Here is a 21,740-nt window from a genome sequence, read left to right on the forward strand (position 1 = left end):
CCTGCTTTAAGTGTGAATCAGATATATTTATGCAAGTAACACAAATTATTTTTTTTAAATTTATGATCATTATTAGGCTAAAAGGCTTTAAATCTATGTCTGTACTACAAAGTACAGACAGTTATAACTGAAGTCCCTGCTGCCTAGGCCTACCTTAGGTGTTAAAATTAGTCACTAAAATCTTGATTCAAGTTGCCAAGTGATACTGAAGACTGTCTTAAATAGCAAGACTTTCATGTTACTGTTAGCAACAGACTTGAGGCGTTTGTAGCATCCTGGGACACTGGTCTATCTGTTTGTGTGTAGTCAGCTTTCTCATTAAAAGACTAGAGGCTGTTAAAAGGTAGAATTTATAGAAATGGGTATAGAAATATATACGGTGACAGGCTGGATTGCAAAGAGGTTTTGGATTTCTTCCTTGGGATTTTTTTTTTCTTTTAATTCATGTTATTTTTTCATCTGGATTTGAAGCTGAGAGTGACTTCTTTCTGGGATTGTGCATAACCATCTTGTGCAATTTAAAATGGTGGATGAGAATGCTGCCTTTCTAGAAAAGGGATAAGGCATTTTCTGGGCTTTGTACTTACTGTGTAATTAGTTAATACAGGTGTTATCTTATGATAGTTTCTTTCTAAAAAAATAGGCTGCAAAAATCTAACAAGTGTGCACAGCACACATAAATAATCCCTGCCAATAAAATCCTCCAGAACTTGTAGCCTCAGAGGGGTCACGGGTGAGTATTGCTACTATTTTCTGTCCTTTTCTGAGAGTTTGACAACAAAGGACAATAAGCTCTGCTGTGTGCAGTCTGTTGGCTTTTCTTGCAGTGTTTCCTGGAAAGCTCCCATTTTGGAGAGTGCGTAGCCTTCTTCTAAACCACCTATTACAGATATTAAGTCTTAAAGTCAGTGCTGTCCTGTAGGTATTTATCAGACCTCTAGAGGTATTTTTATTTCTACAGATGCCAGTCATTGTACCCAGAAGCAACTTTGAATCATAAGGAAACTTGCACAACCGTATCTGAAAGTCATGTCAAATAAATGTGGTTCCAGACCACAGCCAGTATTGGCTATTGCTTGCAATCAATCACCAGTTTAACTCTGAATGGAATAAAAGGACAAAAAATAACCCAAAATAAGCTTTATTGCAAGAAAAGTGTTGTCTTACCGATACAAATGTTCAAGAGAAAGCTTTTTTTCTTGAAACATTTCTTTTCAAAATCCCCAAACTCAACAAAAGAGAAGAAAAAATCACTGAGTTTAACTTGGTATAGTCTTTGGTCAGCACCTACATGCACCTGGAACAATCCTGGATGTGCTTTGGCTATTTTCACACGTGAGATTCTGTTGCATGGCCAGTTAAAGGCACCAGCTGTCACAGAAAGCACCATTGAGACATACACTAACACACGACAGTACGAAATTTAAAAAGAAGAAAAAAAAATCACTAAACTAAAACTCAAGTTATCGTACAATCATCTTTCTTACAGAATAAGCTATGATAAAATGAGGCGTGTATAACTACAGCATTAATGAGATTTCTAACAAGTGAACTTCAAATATGTAACTTTCCTCGCCTGCGCTGCAATAACTAAGTTTGCAGGTATGGCAGTTCTGACACAGCTCTCAGGGCTCAGCAAATGCACCCTGGTTTCGAGCCAGCACCAAACAAAGTGAAACATTCCCTCCAGAGAGACATTTCCTTCAGCTGCCTGCAGGAATTAATGCCAGTTTGTGGAGCACCTTTTCTGAGCATGAGGTGTGGTTGCCTGTGTGGCTCTTTGAGGTCACTGAGGGAAGGGCAGCACAGTTTGGTTCTGCAGTTCTAACGGGATTAAAAACAGTCAAGGTATTTTGCTACAGGGATTGTGCCTCCTCCACTATTTGCTGTGGCTGATTCAGAACACAATCCCATTGAGCTGCTGTGAAATATGATTTGTGCAGATACCGATAGTGTGATACTTGTCCTCTATGACTCTGTTTTTTTCCTCTTTTTTCTTTTTTAATTCTCATTTGCAAGAGCACTTTAGAATATTCTACTATGTGAACAGTTTACAGTATCCCACTTTAGAATATCCTACTACAGTGATCTTTCAGCTCTGATATATTTTATAATTAATTATATACTATTTGGATGACCGGTCCATGTAGAAGAGAAAACATCTTTCAAATCTACTTCTTTTTTTCTTAATTAAGAAAGTACCTCTAAAATGTTATAGCTCAAATTTATAAAACTAAAGAAAAACAAGCAAGTTTCCCTTTTTGTTTACATAATTTGTTTTTTTCTCCATATATTACTGCATTAAAAATAAATAAACTTCTATAATTTTTTTTCATTAGGAACTATAGCAAAATACCCAAATTGTTACTGACTGCTAACAGGACAAAAAATAGCTCACATTTTTGTGCCATTTAGTGCCATATGATGACTTCTTGAACTTTAGCTTTTTAATATACTTTAAATCGAGGTTATATAAAAGATACAGTAACCATGATTTGCCCCTGTAATAGAAGTTTTGGCAGTGGCAGAGTTTTAAGTCACCCTCCTGAAAAGGCGGTTCTGCAGTCTTGGCAGGATGGAAAGGAAGGGCTCTCTGCCTGCCTCCCCCAAAATACACTTTTTCAAAGCAGATTCACTTTGAAAAGCAGATGTTCCCAGGTGTGCAGATAGAACAGAAGTAGCTGAAGAAATAGACCACAGCTAATAGAGGTCAACCCACAGCCTCACCGTGAGGGCTTCCCCCAGCTCCCCTTGGAGGTAGTTGTCCTCGTGGCTGTGCTCCAGCTGCTTCATCTCCTTTTCCTTGTACAGAGGCACGCTGGTGATCTCCAGTGTGTGAATTCCAGGCACTGCCCTACCCCTCACGGTGTGCAGGTAGCTCGTCCCGTCCCTCTGGCGGATCTGGAAGGTTCCGTCCTCGTTGCCCCGGGAGATGATGTAGCGCACGTGGCGCGTGAGGGCCGCGATGGCTGGCAGCAGCTCCAGGATGTGCTCCTGGCTGTCCAGCCTGGAGATGTTCACTCTCACCTTCAAGGGACTCTCCATGTCGATGCTTCCCAAGCTCTTCTGCTCCAGCTGGAGGAGGGAAGAGTGTTTAGAGCAGAGGACATTAATAATCAGGATAATTAATAGTTTCTGGCTCGATTCCATACCACAGACCCTGTAAATCCTACAGGCTTCTCACACAGGCCTTAAAAGGATGATAAACAGGAGGCTCTGACTTCAAATTATTTTGAGAACCTGTTTAACTTCATGCTTGCAAAGAGGCCATGTAGAGGAGTGTTATGCACAAGTGTTTGAAATCATTTAAAAAAATCATCGTCCGTCAAGGGTATCGGCAAAAGCCAGATTTAATTTTCAAGGCCGAGGCCTAATGAGGATTTCTCAGATCGCACTGCAGCCTGGAAAGGAGGAGGGGGGAATGCACCACCACAAGGACAGACCTGTGTTTACCACTGCAGTAAAGACCACCCAAGAGGCACAGGTCCTATGTTTTTATGACCAACCTCACAATACAGAAACACATTTCACAACACTGCATGGGAATTCCCTGAAGCCTTCTCTGAAAATTCCATACTGTACCATTATGTAATGCAACTGTAAAAACATAATGAAAATAAGGAAATTTTTTTGGAGAGGAGCAAGTAATGCAGTGTTTTAAATACTCGAACCCCATAGGTGACAATAGTGATAAAAAGTTTTTTTTTCCCCACATAGTTTATAGATATCACTTTTAATACCTAGAAAGTTCTACAAACTGACAAGGTTAATGGTATTAAAAAAGTGTAATAACAAGATGTAATAATTACAAACTAGATAGCAGTTCCTGTAACTTACCCTTACGTATGCATTTTGTGGGCTTTGTAAACCCACAAAATGCACCAAGAAAAAAATTTAAATCTGAAGTGGAATTCTCTAAAAACCTCATCAATTCTGCAAATATTGGACTTCTATCAGCCAGGTGTAATCCCCCACCACTGCGAGCAAACACGCAACAGACACCAAGACTAAAATGATCTGTAAGGAGATCTGTTTAGCTGTCCCAGACCATAAATGCTGTCCAACCTCCTCCTGGCAGCAGAAAATGCTGAAGACATGATCGGTTTCCTAGCTCTCTGTAATTATATGAGATTTCCCTGAGTGTACTCTGAGGAGCAAGACCACATCTCGCACTACAAAGGAATCTTTACAAGCTTTAAAAACTTCATCCTTTCACACCTGTTGATGTGTTTCTTATTGTCAAATTATTACTGCCAGCAAGATCTAAGTGAGGCAGGGGGAGAAAAGAGATTTTCACCGTAGAATGTGGCCTGTTTAAAAGATTTCCACCATTTACTACTCATATCATATCTCCAAAAATACCTCCCAGACCATTACAGTGCTTTTTTTATCCCGGCACGTACAGCATTAGCACTTCTCTTCTTCCTGCTGTCCTTTTTGGAGTAGCCATTGATTTTGCACTCATAACACACGTCAGGGGACAAAGCATTCTCTTTATCAGCATCTCCATCCACTGGCAGGTACTGGCCTTTGTTAAATCCCATCCCTGAGACACAATGTCTGTGGAATGAGAACATGTGTTTTAGTTACTCCTTGCAGTTTTAGGAACTGTCCCTGCTAAATGGAGTGTGTGTAATCTGTGCCACAGTGTCTGTATCCCCTTCCTTGCCCTTTCCTCAGCAGGAGGGCTGTACATTAATTTCCTTCACACTTGGGTCGAAATACAAATGCTGGCTGAAGACTTTCAGCCTGATCTAATTTTCACTTACAAGTTCTACAGAGAATCCAAACAAAGCCAGCCTGCCCTGACGTTTGGGAGCTACAGAATTTACCCATTGTTCTGTACCAGAACAAAGTTAATTTGTGTTTACTGTTCCGGATGGATCAGTGATACTTAAGCCCCTTAATTATCTCAGTACAAATGGTACCTATCCTTATTCATTATCAATCCTCACTAAGCAGGTGAAGGAGTTCACGTACTGAGACTGGGGGAGAAAGCAGAACTCATTTAATGTTGTTTATATGCTACATTTAAAATTAATGTCATGTTGCATGTACAGACATTTTATTTTTTTCTAGTTTCTGGATATTGTCTACAAAACTAGAAAGATTTAGCAGCTTGTCCTTCATTTGCACCTGTGCACCTTCTGAATGTGTCTTTGGTGAATGACTGCATGGAGATACTCACCCTTGCCCAACTCTGTAATAGCCAGGTGGGCAGCCACAGAGATAGCCACCTTCAGTGTTGGAACAACCATAATTGCAGGGGTTCTTGGCAGAAGAGCACTCATTCACATCGTGGCAGGCATGGGAGAACTGGTCATAGGAGAACCCAGATGGGCAGACACACATGTAACTTCCCAGGGTGTTGTAGCAAGAAGCAGAGCCACACGTGTGAGGATTAGAGCATTCATTTTCATCTGGTAAGCAAACAAAAAAATATTGGTGTTTTCTAGTCTGAGAGACAATAGGTCAGCATGATGCAGCTAACAAATCAGAACATCTGCAAGTCCCAGGGCTCTGCTACATTCTTGACCTCATCATCCCACAGAGACTTGGTTTCTGAAAGAGAAAAGGGGTATCGTCTTCACTTGTGGGTGTCAAGATATAGAGAAGATGACACCTTCAGTCAGTGTGACTTGATCTGGTTTCAGGCAAAAAAAAACCAACAAAGGTTGTGGTATGGAAAATCCTGCTTTGATAGTTGGTATCATGGTTATTTTATTTCTCTAACCAAGATATTTCTCTAAAACCTGTAGGTTTTCCTCACCAAGTTTTCCTCACCAAACCACTAGTGAATGCTTTGCCATTCTCGCCTTCAGGCACTTGGAGGGAGGTTCTTTTGAGGACTATAATTTTCAGAAACTTAGCTGGTTTGGGGTTTTGTGGGAGCTGTTTGTTGTGTGTTCTGTCACTTGCACCCCAGTCTTTTGCTTTCTTTGCTGAAGAGCAGTATTAAGTCAGGAGTGATCATGGTGGTTGGACTTCAGAAAAACTGGCTGGTGTGCTACTTAATGTTAAAATGGGTAGAATAAACTAATTCTTATGTCTGGAATCAGGACAGTAGAATCAGCCTATACGAAATGCATGGCAGGGCTCACAGTTTTCCTCTGATTATGATAGCATGGACAGAAGACCATGAAAGCGAAGCTGAAAAGGTAAATACTTTGTACTGGTCTCTGTGAACAGCACAGGATGATATTGTTTCTGTGTGTACTGATTTTTATTAAAAGAAAAATATCCCACATTTCATTTTGTATGTGATATAGCTTAGTTCATGAACCACAGAAAGTAAGTGATGGATTGAATGAACTAAATCTGAACAGAACTCCTGAGCTTCCTAATTTGTCCCATTCCCTGCACAAAGAACTTCAACGCTGGCCTTAAGACTATTTTGGAACTAGGAAACCCTTAATGGTTTTCTTGATTTTTTTTTCTCACCATTTGCTTTAGATGCTATTCTGTAGTATTCTTAAATTGCTAATGACAGTAATTCTTACTAATGAAAGGTATGATTTTTAATGCTTTTTTTTCATCAGCAAAGGTATTTGCATTGATACATCAAGGAATTCAATGAACATTCAAAGATAGGGAATTTTCACAGAAGAAACAGGTCAGAATTTAGACCTTTCTCGGAAAGCTAATTGTCACAGCGAGTTTCAAAAGGCTGAGTGTGTTTTCTTGTTACCTTCTGACATTGATTTATGCTGGGAGTAATAAGTGTATGGAAGGAGGAGGAGAGAGATAAAAAAGATTTGTGTTTGCACACCCTTTGTTCTGTTCATTCTTGCCCTTGCCTGGTGCTGTCACTTGAAACACTCTGATGCCTTTGCTGTTTAAATGCCTTTTGTGTTGTTTCCTTACCAATACACTGATTCCACTGGTAATGCTGGATAAATCCCTGTGGGCATCCACATCTGTATCCACCCAGGATGTTCTGACAACCATGCTGGCACCTATGGTTTCCATCACATTCATCCACATCTGTGCATTCAGAAGGGAAGCAAAACATGACACAGGATTACACCCACTGCCAAACACTGGTGGATCAGAAGTTTGTTATGACCTAGCCGTGTGCTCTGGCAGCCCAAGAAGCAAAATGTGTCCTGGGCTGAGCCCCAGCGTGGGGAGCAGGGCAGGGGGGATTCTGCCCCTCTGCCCCCTCAGCTGAGCCCCCACATGCAGAGCTGCCCCAGCCCTGGGCCCAGCACAGGAAGGACCTGGAGCTGCTGCAGCCAGGCCAGGGCAGGCACCAGGATGAGCAGAGGGATGGAGCAGCTCTGCTGGGAGGAAAGGCTGCAAGAGGTGGGCTTGTTCAGCCTGGAGAAAAGAAGGTTTCATGAGACCTTAGAGCCCCTTCCAGTGCCTAAGGGGACTACAGGAGAGCTGGAGAGCAGGGACTTATAACAAGGGAAGGTAGTGATGGGACAAGGAAGAATGGCTTTAAGCTGAAAAAGGGTAAATTTAACCTGGATGTATGGAAGAAATTCTTCCCTGTGAGGGTGGGGAGGCCCTGGCACAGCGTGCCCAGAGAAGCTGTGGCTGCTCCTTGGATCCCTGGCAGTGTCCAAGGCCAGGCTGGATGGGGCTTGGAGCCACCTGGGATAGTGGAAGGTGTCCCTACCCTTTCCAGGGGGTGGAATGAGATTGCCTTTAAGGTCCCTTCCAATTTAAGCCATTTTGTGGTTCTATGACTTATAACAGAGGAGTACTCTTGTAAGACAGAAGGACCATGCAGATTGTTCTTTTGGAAAGCCTGGAAGTCAACTAATGTTGAGTTCTTTCTATCAATAATCTGATTTGAGCTCTTGAGACTTTTCAGTACTTAAATTTAGAGAACACTATTCCCAGTAATCCCACATGTTGTTGCTTTAGTTGTATAATGCTTAGAATTTGAATTTCTTTTTAAATTTCAGTTTTAAACCAACTACTTAGGGCTAAACTTTCAGTTTCCTGAAATATATGTAGTGTTTGAATGTCAAATTTGGATGTCTTTGCAACTGACAATAAAAAGCCACATAAAAAGTCTCTGAGACAAGTGTTAATAAAAGGAGACAAAGACAACCATCCCACCTTCTAAATTCTGAAAACTCAGACATCTTAAATTGTGTCTGCTATAGGAAATAAGTAGATTGTAAGCAACCTAATTTTTCAGGTACAGTATGCGAGCCTAGTAGAAAATAAAAAAAATAACTCTTCTGTTTTATAGGCACACAAGGACACATGTACTTTGTAAGATCAAAGTAAACTGACATGAGATAAATCTTTGTAAAGCTACAGCTGCATATATTCTGGACTGCCATTCTAGAAATAGGCTCTAAATACCAATTCCTGTTTTAAATGCTGTATCAGAGTAGCTGAAATTTTGAGAGGTCATACATTTCTTCATGTATGCTCCTGCATTTCTAATTCTCAGCAGCCAGGTGTCCTTGTACTGCCTTTTATTTTTTTCTTTGCTCAGTACCTGAGGCCTACTGAGAAGTCTGGAGCTCTCACACAGAGGTTTCCTGACTGAGGCTTCCTCTTGGGCCAACAGAGAGAGAGAGAAAGCTCATCCATATAACCTCTATTTTAACTGTAATAATTATCTTTCTGAACATAGTGGATTTGCTTTCTCAGTGTGTAACTCTGTGGTAGGATAATAAAGTACAGAATTTAGAATCTTTTCTTAGATTCTAAAGGTGGACAATTACAATGGATTCAGGTGGACAATTACAATGAGTCAAAACAGAAACTGCAGAGAGATTCTGTTTAGACATATGAAGACAGAAATATAAAAAAACCCCACAACTACTAGACTTTTAGGTGCATAAACCTATGTGAAGTTGAAATGGCAGCCTGAAAACAACTGTTGAAGAGTTCAACTAGACAGTCACATTTTTATTTGAATTTCTGTAAAAATTACTCAAGGAAGTACATTCTTGCATATGCTTATGTTATACTTACAATTAATCTAATACTTTCCAATTTCCTTTTGTAATTACTTTTACTATGGCTGGTGCTCTGCTTTATCTGTCTTTGACATCAAATGATTCACTAGAAACTGAAGTAAGGATTTGTACCATAAAAAGATCTGACTGTTCCCAGTTACCTTCACAGTTTAATCCAGTAGAATCCAGAGAAAATCCCCTTTGACATTCACAGGTAAAACTTCCAGGAGTATTTTGGCAAATTCCTTTTGATCCACACAGTGATGGATGAGAACCACATTCATTGTTATCTTCAAAACACAGAAGAGAGAGAAGAAAGTTTGTTTACCTTGTGGCATGATTTTAGAAATGTTCATATAACATTTTTTAAGAGGATGAAATCCACAGAAGTGCAACATTTTATTTTATAGCTTTTCATTTTTAAATGCCAGATGAATTGAAGGCTCATGCATAGTTATGAGTAATTAATAAACTGGAAGTACAAGTTGTAATTCAGTTTTGAATGAGTGTGGAAGAGCTGGCACATAATTGCTGATATTGGAAAAATGCTGCCCTTCTGTGTTAGCTGAACTAAAGCTGTTTCAGTTGGCAAGATTTATACATATGCCTAAGATCTGAAGACATCTGTACCTACTAAAAAAGAAAATGCAGTCTGGTTTTGGTTAACTACATTTTAAATGAGATTTTAATAATTCACCCTTTTGTCTCCATGTGGTTATACTTAGAACATAATAACATGTATTAAATATGTACAACTCTCTACTAACCAAGAAAAAAGAAACAGTGGACAGACTGGATATACTGATTTTTTTTCTTCAGCTATAATTGCTAGTTTTCAAAATCTGTTTCTTCCCTCTTGACACTATTGCTCTGTATAAAGAGTACAAGAGGTAACTCAGAGTTGAGAATGTTGTTCCTACTGAAAAACTGAGGAAAGAAATCAATGTTTTTCTTACCAATACAAGCTGTGTGATGTTGTGTAAAACCAGGTGGACACTTGCATGTGAAGCCTCCAAGGGTGTTGACACAGAGGAACTGACAGTTGTGTTGTTTGGTTTGACATTCATCAAGATCTGAAAGTAAGAGATGTCATCTTAAAAGAGTCAACAAAGAAGCACATTCAATCTAATTTAGTAAAAATACCACACTTCAAAACCAATTCTTTTTAAGTCAAGTTGCGACCAAATTAAAATTTACTTTGCATAACTTTTTTTACCTTTACATGTCTTTCCATCTTCCTGAAGGATGTAGCCCCGGGGACATGAGCACTGGTAGCTCCCTTCTGAGTTCTTGCAGATAAAATTGCATGGTCTGGGAGACTGGGAGCACTCATCAAGATCTAACGAGAGGAAAATATTAAACTATCTTTTGTCCTCATCTCTTTGACAGAAGAATGTTTGCTACACAGCACCACATTTTAGAGAAAAATGCTCATAGGAAAAAGCCCCCCACTCATATTTCTTTAGGGTTCCTATTCCTTTCTCTATGAATGTGCTGCTGTGGAGTTCATATGGAGTTGTCACTACCATGACAAACTGTCTGTCTTGAAAGAGTGTAACAGTGGCATTGGTATTTTCATCTAAGCAACGAGTATTTGTTTTTTGGCGTACTATGATATATCTGTCAACCAACAAAAAAGTGGGAAAAACAAAGACCATGAAGTAACGCGCTGGTTTGTCACTTGAAGTGACACTGCTTCAACAAACTTCAGCAATCATTCTACTGCAGGAATACTGCCAGCAGAGCTAGTTTCTCTATTTCCTCAAATGAAATACAAAACCAGAAATACACATTAGAAAAAGAAATAAAGGACATGACATAAAAGAGGTAAAAAGAAAAAAAAATGATTTGCTACAAGGGTTTACAAAGGTTGGTCCATCACTGTGTAACAACTAAGAAAATAACTGATGATTAATTGACTGCATCTTACCATTACAAGATGTGCCAGTTATGTCAGTGGTATAGCCAGCTTTGCAGAAGCACCGGAAGGAGCCGATGGTGTTAATGCACTGACCATGCCTGCACAGGTTTGGCAGGACCTTACATTCATCAATATCTGTATAGAAAATATTAAATAAGTCATGTCTCAGTTTTAAGTTTCACTTTTTTCTTCTCTTCCATTTTTGCAGAGCTCCTCGTCATTTTGCTTCTAACAGGAACTAATCCCTTCTCCTTCTTTAAAAATGGATGTGAATCCAAAGCCAAACATCCTTCAAATCCCATTACTGTTCTTTGCACCAACACCTTCCTGCTGTTTCACTGGGTACTCAGCTTCAAGTTTTGCTAACTCCAAATAAAAACCCCACAGAAGTGACCACCTCCATGTCAACAATTATCACCACCATTAAAAAACAGACATTAGCTTCTGCTTCCTGTGTGGAAATAGTACCTGCAAAGCATTGTGAGGTCATTGTTAAATAAGATGGTTGTTGCCTTTGCCATGTGTCCAACTTTTCAGCAATACAAAAGTTTGGGATCATTTCTAGCTTTTAGTTACTGGTTGGTACTTCCAACCAGATCCCAATCCTGAAACTTCTGCACGGCTGTTCTGTTTGCAGCTACTGTCAAACATGTTTTTAATTTCTGGTCTCTCGGCATTATTTGAGAAATCAAACTCTGATGTTTAACAGGAAATTCTCCAAAGGAACTTCAAAGAGAATTCTGCATTTTTTTAAAGTATGTGAGCATATTCTTTTCCTCTTTTCTGCCTCTTTTCATCCCTGCAAATACCTCTTCCATCTGTGGTGTAGCCTGATCCATGTGGACAGAGTTTCTTGTAGTGGGTAGTTCCGGGAAGGGGGCAGAGCCTGCACTGGTTCCCCCAGCCCCGGCCTCCGTCACAGCAGCACTCGGATCTGGTGACAAGGTTCTGGCTGCTCGAAGCCATCTGGCACATGGTCTGCAGAACTTCAGCAAAGCAAAACCCCCGGCGATTATCTGTAAGGAAGAAGGACAGAGGTTGAAATCGAGAAGGAGATAAACATCTTCTCCATTCAGCATCTGGAGTATTATTCTGGCTCTCTGTCAGTATATGCAAGCACCAGAAATTATTAGCTACCATGAAGTCCATCTTGATTTAGCCTTTCAGAATTGTTATGTGCTCTGGTAATATGCTGCCATTACAAATATATTCAAGACACCCCAAAAGTTCAGTATCTGCATGAGCAAGGTAAGAGTTTTGCTCGTGGGAAAGTTTTGCCCTTGCCAGTAAAACAGGCTGTGGGCAAAACTGAGCTTCCACTTAAGCTGGCTATGCTGTCTTTGCACTTGAATGATTTCTATGGAGTGGGGTTAGAAGTTTGTTTTGTTTGTTTGTTTTTCTGGCCAAAATAACACATTTGATCATCTGTAATTATCCTGATGTGGTTTAGATAAAAAACCCCTTACAACTTAAAAGTGTATATCCAACTCAGTACTTTTTCAGTGGTACTCCTAAATTTTGGTGGGGAAAAAAAATAAAATTGTATGGCCTTATTGTTGGTATGCCCCTGTCTAATTCTATTTTAATTTTTAAACCTTTTGGTTAATGCTTGTCAATAACAAAAGGGGAGCAAAGCTTTAAAGTCATGGGGCTCCTACAAGTTTCCTTCAAACAGGCAGCTAAGGAGAGAAGAAATCCCAGTGTCCAGTGCTCATAGAAACCCCAAATCTTGCAGAGATTATGTCTTCTAAATAGGCTATGTTACCTGTGCTCTTTCTTGATTAAAATGGAGGCATTGTCAGTTACGGATCTGAGAATTCTTACATTTTGGAATGAAAGATTTTCTTTTTTTTCTCTCAAAGCTAGTAGTGATCCCTCAGAATGTGTAAATGTATCAATATTCAGCTGACCTCCTCTTTTACAAATGAGGAGAAGAATCTGTACATTTCTTACAAGAATTAGGCAAAAGGCAAACTTTAGGAAAGACTTAATTTGTCCACCTGGTAACTTAACCGTTCACATCAAATAGAGCTGTTCCCACTGAAAGCATCAGTTCTGTGAAGCAGAGTATGTGCTGTAGTAATTTGCAAGACTGCAGATTTCTATTCTCCCAGACAAGGATACTGTGCAGGTCTTTAGGGACATTATGACCTTAAGAACACATAAATGCTTTATCCCCAGTTTGAGATGTGGAATGAATTTTAATGTGAATGTAATAAAAAGGTTTGCACAATGTATTAAAAACAGTGTAATCTGTGATTTAATACTCGTGCTGTAACTCTGAAGAAATTCTGTGTTTCTGACAGATCCATTTTTTCATTGTAATTTTTAACCCAAGAAACCCAAAAGGAAAAGCAGCAAAGAGCAAACCCTCCCAAGGCAGAAAATAATAAAAGAATTACATATTAAATATAGGAAAGCAATAATGACTTCCAAACAGGGAATGCCTTGGCATTAAGGACTGGCTGGAGTTAACAGACTGCAGTATTCTCTTTCCATCTGGTTCTAATCCTCAGGAAATACTCTGCACTTCAGTGTTACCGCTTAACCATGAAGTCAGCACACTCCTGATGACAATGTACAGGGAACTGGTTTTATACTACTGGTATAAGATAATATTTATGCTTTTTTAATGCAGTAGTACAAATAAATACACCTTTCAGGACTGTATGTGCACTGGAGCATCGGTCAGGAAAAAGTAAATTTTCGTAGTTCTGTTTGACTCCCAAAAACGGAATGATGAATTTCGTAGTGCAAATGACAAATGTGAATGCATTGAAAAGAAAATGCAGGCTGATAAACAAAAACCCTTCATCAGAATTTATCTGCAGGCCTGCCTCAAAAAAAAAAAAAAAATCTTTCAATTTTTCAGTAAAACAATGGTATTTTATGTCTGAATTAAAGGTACAGAAAATTCAGATGCCTGGTTGCAATATGATGCTTAAGATCACATTCTGAATAAGCAATATTATATATTATATAACTTAATTTTACTCAGCATCCATTTTTGATTTATCTCAAGGTGATTAAATTATTCTTCTTCAAAAATCCCCGTATTTTGTCTACATTTATGTCCTATGGAACTAAGACACTTGTATGTAAGGCCTATGGCTACAAGCTAATCTTTCCTATTATTATTTAATAATATTTAATAATATTATTTAATATTGCATCATTATTTAACTGAGAAGTGTAATTATTTAATTTCTCTAGGTATGAGAGCTGTTAGGTATACAGAAGCCAAATTTTCTCTCTGCATTTACACTCTAACATGACATGAAATGTGTACAAAAGAGATATTTACCTAGACACTCAATGCCTGATGGACTTGACAGGAATCCTTCGTTACATTCACATCTGTAGCTCCCAATAACATTCACACAACGACCATTTTCACAGACACCTGGCTTGGAGCGGCACTCGTTTTCATCTTTACAAAAAAATACAATATAATAATATTAATAAAAATTACAGTAGAAAGAGCAACAATAGTAAGAACAAAAATCAAATACAATAATAACAATAATAGTAACGACAACAACAAAAAATAATTCATCTCAAGAAAATGTATCTGACTCTCTAGGATACATTAAATATTCCATGTAATATATGAAAAATATTTGCAAGACATGGAAAAATCAACTGATTAAGCCTGGAAAGGGCTTTCCTAGGAATGTTATCCTATTCCATTCCTTCTGTACTTTGTACAAGGATGAAAGCAGTAATGCTTCACAGCTCATAACAAGAAGAAGAAAACACTTGCAGCAGAGCAAGCTCCAATCACAACATTTACCTGGCAAGTAATATTGAAACAAAATTGCAATACATGCATTATTTGAGTGACAAATCTTCACTTTGTAACCATCAACAGTTTCTAAAGACATTTGATCTCTCCTGCAATAAATCTATTTCAGTCCACATAATATTTTCCTGGAAGTTTACGGTCCTCACATACTTTCTTCCATAGATAATGCCATGCATACTGTAGGCAACTACACAACTTTTTTTAGGTGCTTAAAATAAACCTCAGAAAAAAACTCAGGTGCTTTAAAGGCAGAATTATATGTCAAAACAATAGACAAAATTCTTGTTAATACAGATTATTTTCCCTGAAAAAAAAAAATCATAAAGATGCTAAAGGAGAGTAGTCATTCTCTTGCTGAAGGAACACTGCTATAAAATACTTCCATTTAAAACATTCACCAAGACGGCTGTTTAGTTTTTTTTTCCTCCACAGAACTTTGGAATGGTCTTGGGTTTTTTTCTATATACCAGAAGAAAGTTCTATCTGCCAAAATATAACTATTGTCTTCCCCTCAACTAATTGAGTAAATGATGGAGGAAAGGTGTTTGTTTACTTCCAGGATGGGGAATTGTTTTGAACTATGGTAGTTTCCATATCTTTTGTTCTTTATGGCATTTATAGGAAATTTCACAATCTTAGAGTGCTAATTCTTTAGAGAAGTGACACATTATTTATACTAATGCTAAAGGAAATGTACCTTTTTATTTATGAAAATCTTGCTTCCTGCCCATAAACTGAGGTCTCATTTGATTGGCAAATTAATTTTTTATATGTTACAACTGCCTGAAAAACTTTTGGATTTAGTTGTAAAGCAATGGAATTTTTCTTCTGAAATCCTTATTAGTCATTAAGAACTACATTGAAACAAAATAGAAAGTTTAAGATGTTGGGTATCATATATCTTAAGTGTCCTTCATGAATTGCTATTTTCTGATTTGATATAGATGATATAGATATAGATATAGATACATACACAAAAAGATTTTTTCATCTGTTTGCTTGTGTATATACCTTCTTCCCTTTCTAAGCTTTACCTGTACATCCTTCTCCATCAGGTCTCTGGGTCATGCCAGGAGGACAAATGCACACGAAGGTACCAATCAGATTTTTGCAAATCATGCCTCTTGATTCACAGTCATGCAGACCTTCAGCACACTCATCTAGATCTGGGAAAAAAAGCATTTTGTGTTTGAACTTCCTTCCAGCAGATTCAGTTCCTGAAGACAAATACTTTCTCAAGAGGCTTCCCTAACTAAAAAGCACTGAAGGAAAAGACCAAAATTGATGATTATTTGCAGCTATCTCTATCTTTGTGAGCTGTATCATCTTGTCACATTAAAGATGAATTTCACCAGTGTGACATTCTTGGCTTTGCAGTCCCCATCAAGGGTGACACACGATGACAAAAACACTAAATACTGCTTTTTTTTGAGTTGTGAAAGAGAAAACCATCACCTGCTGGGCTGTTTTTTACATTCCACTGAGAGGATGAATGCAAGATGCACAGAAATATCCAGATTATGTGTTGGTGATGGAAGCTGGGGAGAAGTTTATACATCAGTCATTACCTTTGCACATCTTTTTGTCCTCCCTTAGTTCATATCCCACTGGGCAGGTGCACTCATAGAAACCGTAAGTGTTGATACAACGAAAGGCACACAGCAAGGGGTTCTGAGCACACTCATTGATATCTGAACAGAGAGAAATAAAACAGTCATTCTCTAATAAGTTTCACAACAATCACCAAGAATGTTTTATTGCACCTATGCTTCTCTTGTCGGCTACAATTATCAGAAAGGTAGTAATTCAAACCATTAGCTTTTGAGTAACTAAAGAAAGCTGGACAATGCTCTGCTTAAGAATAATGGCATAGAATATATATATATAACTAGTATGACAAGTTAGGACAGGCCTATTTTAGATTTTTAGTATATGCTCATTTTAATGTACTCTTGTGGTGATGAGAAATGCCAGCTTCAGAAACCAAAATAATTATGATCCATAAAATATAAAATTTGTGAGAATGCCCCAAAATGTAGTGTGGGAAGTCCTGTGATAAGCCGGAAGTTCTGCTTAAATCAATTCACATTTCTCTTCCTATGACGTATTTCAAAGCACTGAAACTTTTTTTTCCTCTGAGTTATTACAGCATGAAAGACATGGTTAATAAAGTAATACAAATGCTGGGGCCTGGACTAAAGCCAAAGGAAAAAAAAAATAAAGAGGACAGGTTACCTTCACAATTCATCATTGGGCCTGGCTCAAATCCTTCGTCACAGCTGCACTCAAAGCTGCCAACTACATTAGAGCACGTTCCGTTTCCACAGGGGTTGCCAATGGAACATTCATCAGTATCTGTACATAATGAATAAATGCAGAGTGAAGAGAACTGGGACACACATCAAATTGTGTTTAAATTCAAGTTCCAGTTCCTGTAACTGCACACACCTATGCAATGCACTCCTGTGAAATCCAAGTTGTATCCCATGGGGCACTCGCAGCGGAACGATCCGTCAGTATTGATGCAGTGACCATTGGAGCAAATTCCTGGGCTTTCAAGGCATTCATTGACATCTAAAAAGCAGGAAGATATTAACAGCCATTTCAGTTGATGCATTTAAAAAAAGCACTTAAAAAAAACCTAAGCACCCTATTATTTTTGTCTTGAGCCATGCACTTCAAAAAATGTTCTTTTAACACGTTTTACAGGCCAGCCTCTTGTCACTAGCAGCTGTGAGGAGTAAGCTGTCACATACTAAAATATCCAAGTATAGTTTTAAGTATTAATATTTACTTTTTATTATCAAAAGATTACCTACCTTCACGTGTGTCATCAATTCCAGGAATAGTTCCATGACCATATGGGCACAGGTCCTGAAAAGCAACTGTAGAGATACATTTTCTTTAAAAAATAGAGCAAATGAGAGAAAGAACCATGACAGATGGTTAAAGCCATCCAAAAAGGATACTAGTTCAGGTCTCTACAGAGCAGAACCAACAAATCAGTATTTCTCTTTGTCTGTGGTTTCTTACATTTAATTTTATTCCTTTTGCTGACTTGAAAAATCGATCTAGAAAAAGCCACTGAGAGCAAATGCTGAAAAGATCTCTCTTTCTAAGGACAAAAAGGTGCAACACCAATGTGCTCCTCCTTTTCCCCCACCACCAAATTTTAAATTTTAAATGTGTACCTTCTTCTTCCTTTGGACAGAGCTCACAAGGATCACCCCATCCTTCTCCTGGCATTTTACTGCAGCAACACTTGGCCTTTGTGGTGTTGAAAGCCTTTGGCAGTGAGCACTTCCCATTTTCAAAGTTGGTGAAACAGAAGCTCTGACGAGTATCTAAAAGAAGAAAATACAGTTATACAGAGCCAGAACCTTCTCCCAAGTTAGATGATGACGGTCTGCCCTGAGAGAAGTAATGTAAGACCTTTATTTTTCATGCTTTTTAAAAAGCACTTAGCAATCCTCATAAAGATGAAAATTAGAAGGGATTTCTACAGAGTATCTCTTATGTTTTAGACTGAGTTATTACATTCCTTAATCATGAACTTACCAAAGCACCTCCGCCCATTATCAGACAGCACAAAACCTGTGGGACAGATGCACTGGAAACCTCCCGGGGTGTTCGTACAGGACCCAAAGAGGCAGATGTTGGGATCCTCGTTACACTCATTAATATCTGTAAAGCAATGGAGAAACCTTCACCATAACCTCATTTGCTGTGAATTCCTTCGTTAAGAAAGATTATTAATTTATCTATTGGTTTAACTTCAGCAGTTTCCAATAAAGCGCCCAAGAGATAAATCAGCCTATAGGTTTCACTGACTCTTTCAAATTAGAGCTTCTCACTGGCATGCACCTTCTTTTCTAAATACAATTCTCTGTTCTTCATTATATTCTAAATATAAACTTTAAATAAACGCTTTCAGAATATATTTCCCGTAGGAAGAATACTTTTCTGTAAGCATAAAACATCCAAAGATTGTTTCTTAAAATCCCTATGTTGGGGCTTCTTTTTACTTAAAGTTGTACTTTTTTCATGCTCCCTGTTGGATCCTGGAACCGAAACTACAGCTGGTTATTAGTAGACACCTTTAATTGTATTTACATGCCCAGATTTATATTTAGCAGTCTTTTACTGCCACTCTCATTGTGTTATTTAAAATGTATTCCTGTTCAATTGCATAATCTATAATATATTACTATTACGACTTGAAGAAAGTAAGATTTTTTTAATAGAGGTATATAATTAAATATTATACTTAATAATTATGAAAAGTGTAAGCAAAAATATTAGTATTTAATATAAATAGTAAATGCTGTAAAATGGTTCAGCTCAGTATCCGGTGTACATTCCCCATCTATACAGACAACAGACAAAGCAGGAAAATAATACATTAAGAGACCCTTACCTTTTCAAATCTATTATTCAAAACTGTATTTTAGCTTATCCTATTCTGCAAATACTAAAATAATATATAAGCCTTCTTGCTAGGGTAATTTTTAAAGGTAATTATAATCCCATAAATTATGAGATGTATTTTAATAATCTTCAAAGTACAACACTTTTTGAGTCTTTCAGTAAGGAATATTGGAAGGACCATCACAGAGGCCTGTGGCTATATAAGCATTCTACAATAAAAGCCACACTGAGCCCAACCAAAGTATAGGCAGGAACAGGTTCTCTCCATGAAAATTTCACAGATGGTAAATCTCAAATTTGTAGTGCAAATTTTTGTCCATATTTACTGAATTCTATGCTATACTGAGTTTTAGAAAACCACCCTGTTTTCAGCAGGTAAGAAAACAATGGAAATACCATCTTTATTATTAGGAAAACGTAAGTGGAGTGATGGAAGAAATCGGGTGGAACAGATTCTGTGATGTAACTTCTGAGAAATATTACCTTGAGTCCCATTTTCAGAAATTGCTATTAGGTACAGCACATGGACAAAGCACTGCAGCACAGTCTGGCATTTGACTAACTCTGCAGTAGCTTCCCACGGACAGGCTCTTTCTGTGTGAGACATTCCTAGTCAGCTTATTTCAGAGAGAAGGGTAAATAATTTCTCAGTTTCTGTGGTAGCTGTTAATATACAAAGCTCAGCAATTCAGCTGCATAGGACAGGAAAACTGCTCTTTTGAAGTGTTCATTCTTACTGCAATGAATGGTTTGGTGCTAAAACTCTTTCTGTAGCCATAATGGAGATGTGACTAGCTAGACTGAGGAAGCTAAAAGGTCCTTTCCCCTTCATTCCTACAAAATGGAAGGGAATATATCACATGGGTAGGTGAAAGCTACATATTTTTCTGTGGCCCTGCTCGTTCTGGTTTGTTTCCTGCATATTATCACCCTGAGCTCACAAAGCAATCAGCCACTGCCAACCTTCACATTACAGAAAGAAGTTAACAGATTCCCATAAAGCTGTTTGCATACAACACCAATAGAGAGTAATGGGGAACATATGCTGCAAGAGCTGTCAAAATATTAATCTAAGTTTTAGTGCAATCACATGTGATCATCTGGGCATTTCCTAGGAGCTCCAGCTTCAAATTTTCTGGACACATGGCAGAATGACAAAAGAATGCAAGCAAGCCCCTTTCACTCACTTTGGGCACAAATTTGTCTGGAAGTCATTGATGTTCTCAGAAACATAAAGAGATTCTTAGAAGGTACAAAAGTGACCATAAACAGTAACATTCCTCGAAAACCAAAAGCTTTTTTATTTTATATTCGTAACTTTGAACTGTAGTTGATTTGAATTCACCTCAAACATAATCGCTAAGATGGAGTCAGCAGGTACCAAAAGAAATCATGAAGTTGTCAGGCAAACTGAATATTGGAGGCATAACACAAGTGGATGAGAGAACTCTGGGGCTTAGAAAAATAAATCCTATTGTTCAAGAGAAAAATTTCAAAATGGTTCCTGTCCCTGCAGCCACACAGATTAGGTGGCAATAAGTCAAATCTTAAATGCCCAGTAAATTCACAGCAGCTCCATGTTTTGCTCTGTTGGAAAAGGGAGTTCTAACTTGGATTTATTTCTTGTTCTCTGTCACAGCAAATCGTAGTTCAGTGCGTGACATTCAGCTCCTGAATGGCATTCAAGGCTTTCAGAGAGACCTCTATGAACAAACTAGAACATAAAAATTGATGACAGGTCTGCTGTATCCTCCTTCTCCTCCTGTGAATCTCAGCACGTGAGAGGCATTATACAAAAGGTAAAATAAGGAAACAGTTGTTAGAAGAAACTGATTTAACTGATTGTTCCCATAAGTACCATAATTTTATCAAGATTTTTTTAAACTTAATAGTCCTCTGAAGCCAAATGCTTTTAGTTCATCCATTAATTGCCAATAATTACCTCCTGTGAAGATTATATAAATTAAATGAGCACATTTGTTTTATGAATTACATTTTTTTAAGAAGTGACTAAAAGATAAAATACCTCTCTTTTTTTAAAGTATTTTTGTTTGCATTTATGAAGAAATCAGTGTCCAAAATACAGTAGAATACAGTACAAAATATTTTGCCTTCATTTTTTAGAACCTCTTCCTGAAGACTTTTCATATCTATTCCCTGTCACCTTGATTTTAAATCAGGAAACATTCACAACCACTAGGGTTGTGTACGGCTGCTTTCCACCAAATTAGAACCAGATACAAATTTCTAAATTGTTCAGAAACAGCAGTTACAACTTGCCTTACCAATGCAACTTTCACTTTTTACTTCATATCGTGGTGGACAGATGCACCTGAACGATCCTTCCAAATTTTGGCAGGTACCAGGAGAGCACGAACCAGGCAGTGCCACACACTCATTGGTATCTTTGGGGAGTGGAGGAAATCAAGAAAGGTTTAGAATCTTGTAATTCTTATGGTAACAAATCATGAAAATACTGAAGGGCTCTGTACTAATTTTCTTTCTCTAATGGAATTAGTTGCTTGAAGACCAACAAGTATTCCAAAAAAGCCTGTTACTTTTACTGTATTTTCATTTAAGTCACTATCATTCTCTTGTGATATTTAGATATTCAGACTGTGTTGCTGCCCTCTACATGGGAGCTATTAGTTTATTT

At 38.1% G+C, this 21,740-nt stretch overlaps 1 protein-coding gene across 2 annotated transcripts in view; it reads right to left on the minus strand.

Moving 5' to 3' along the window:
* Nucleotides 1–1,125: 1,125 nt before the first annotated feature.
* The window catches only part of FBN2 (fibrillin 2), a 118,415-nt gene continuing 97,800 nt past the window's right edge, over nt 1,126–21,740 (minus strand). For both annotated transcript variants that reach the window (XM_048292563.1, XM_048292562.1), the window contains 18 exons: nt 21,370–21,489; nt 18,215–18,340; nt 17,848–18,000; nt 17,476–17,541; nt 17,105–17,230; nt 16,892–17,011; nt 16,225–16,347; nt 15,691–15,822; nt 14,156–14,281; nt 11,661–11,867; nt 10,861–10,986; nt 10,147–10,269; nt 9,887–10,003; nt 9,092–9,220; nt 6,865–6,984; nt 5,189–5,420; nt 4,404–4,560; nt 1,126–3,075 (listed from right to left, as the gene is read on the minus strand). In XM_048292563.1, the coding sequence (XP_048148520.1) occupies nt 2,701–3,075; nt 4,404–4,560; nt 5,189–5,420; nt 6,865–6,984; nt 9,092–9,220; nt 9,887–10,003; nt 10,147–10,269; nt 10,861–10,986; nt 11,661–11,867; nt 14,156–14,281; nt 15,691–15,822; nt 16,225–16,347; nt 16,892–17,011; nt 17,105–17,230; nt 17,476–17,541; nt 17,848–18,000; nt 18,215–18,340; nt 21,370–21,489 (2,678 nt within the window). In that variant the 3' untranslated portion in view covers nt 1,126–2,700. The remainder of the gene's footprint in view (nt 3,076–4,403; nt 4,561–5,188; nt 5,421–6,864; nt 6,985–9,091; nt 9,221–9,886; nt 10,004–10,146; nt 10,270–10,860; nt 10,987–11,660; nt 11,868–14,155; nt 14,282–15,690; nt 15,823–16,224; nt 16,348–16,891; nt 17,012–17,104; nt 17,231–17,475; nt 17,542–17,847; nt 18,001–18,214; nt 18,341–21,369; nt 21,490–21,740) is intronic.

The sequence above is a fragment of the Corvus hawaiiensis genome, chromosome Z (genome assembly GCF_020740725.1).
Source record: "Corvus hawaiiensis isolate bCorHaw1 chromosome Z, bCorHaw1.pri.cur, whole genome shotgun sequence".
In the NCBI taxonomy this organism is placed as follows: domain Eukaryota; kingdom Metazoa; phylum Chordata; class Aves; order Passeriformes; family Corvidae; genus Corvus; species Corvus hawaiiensis.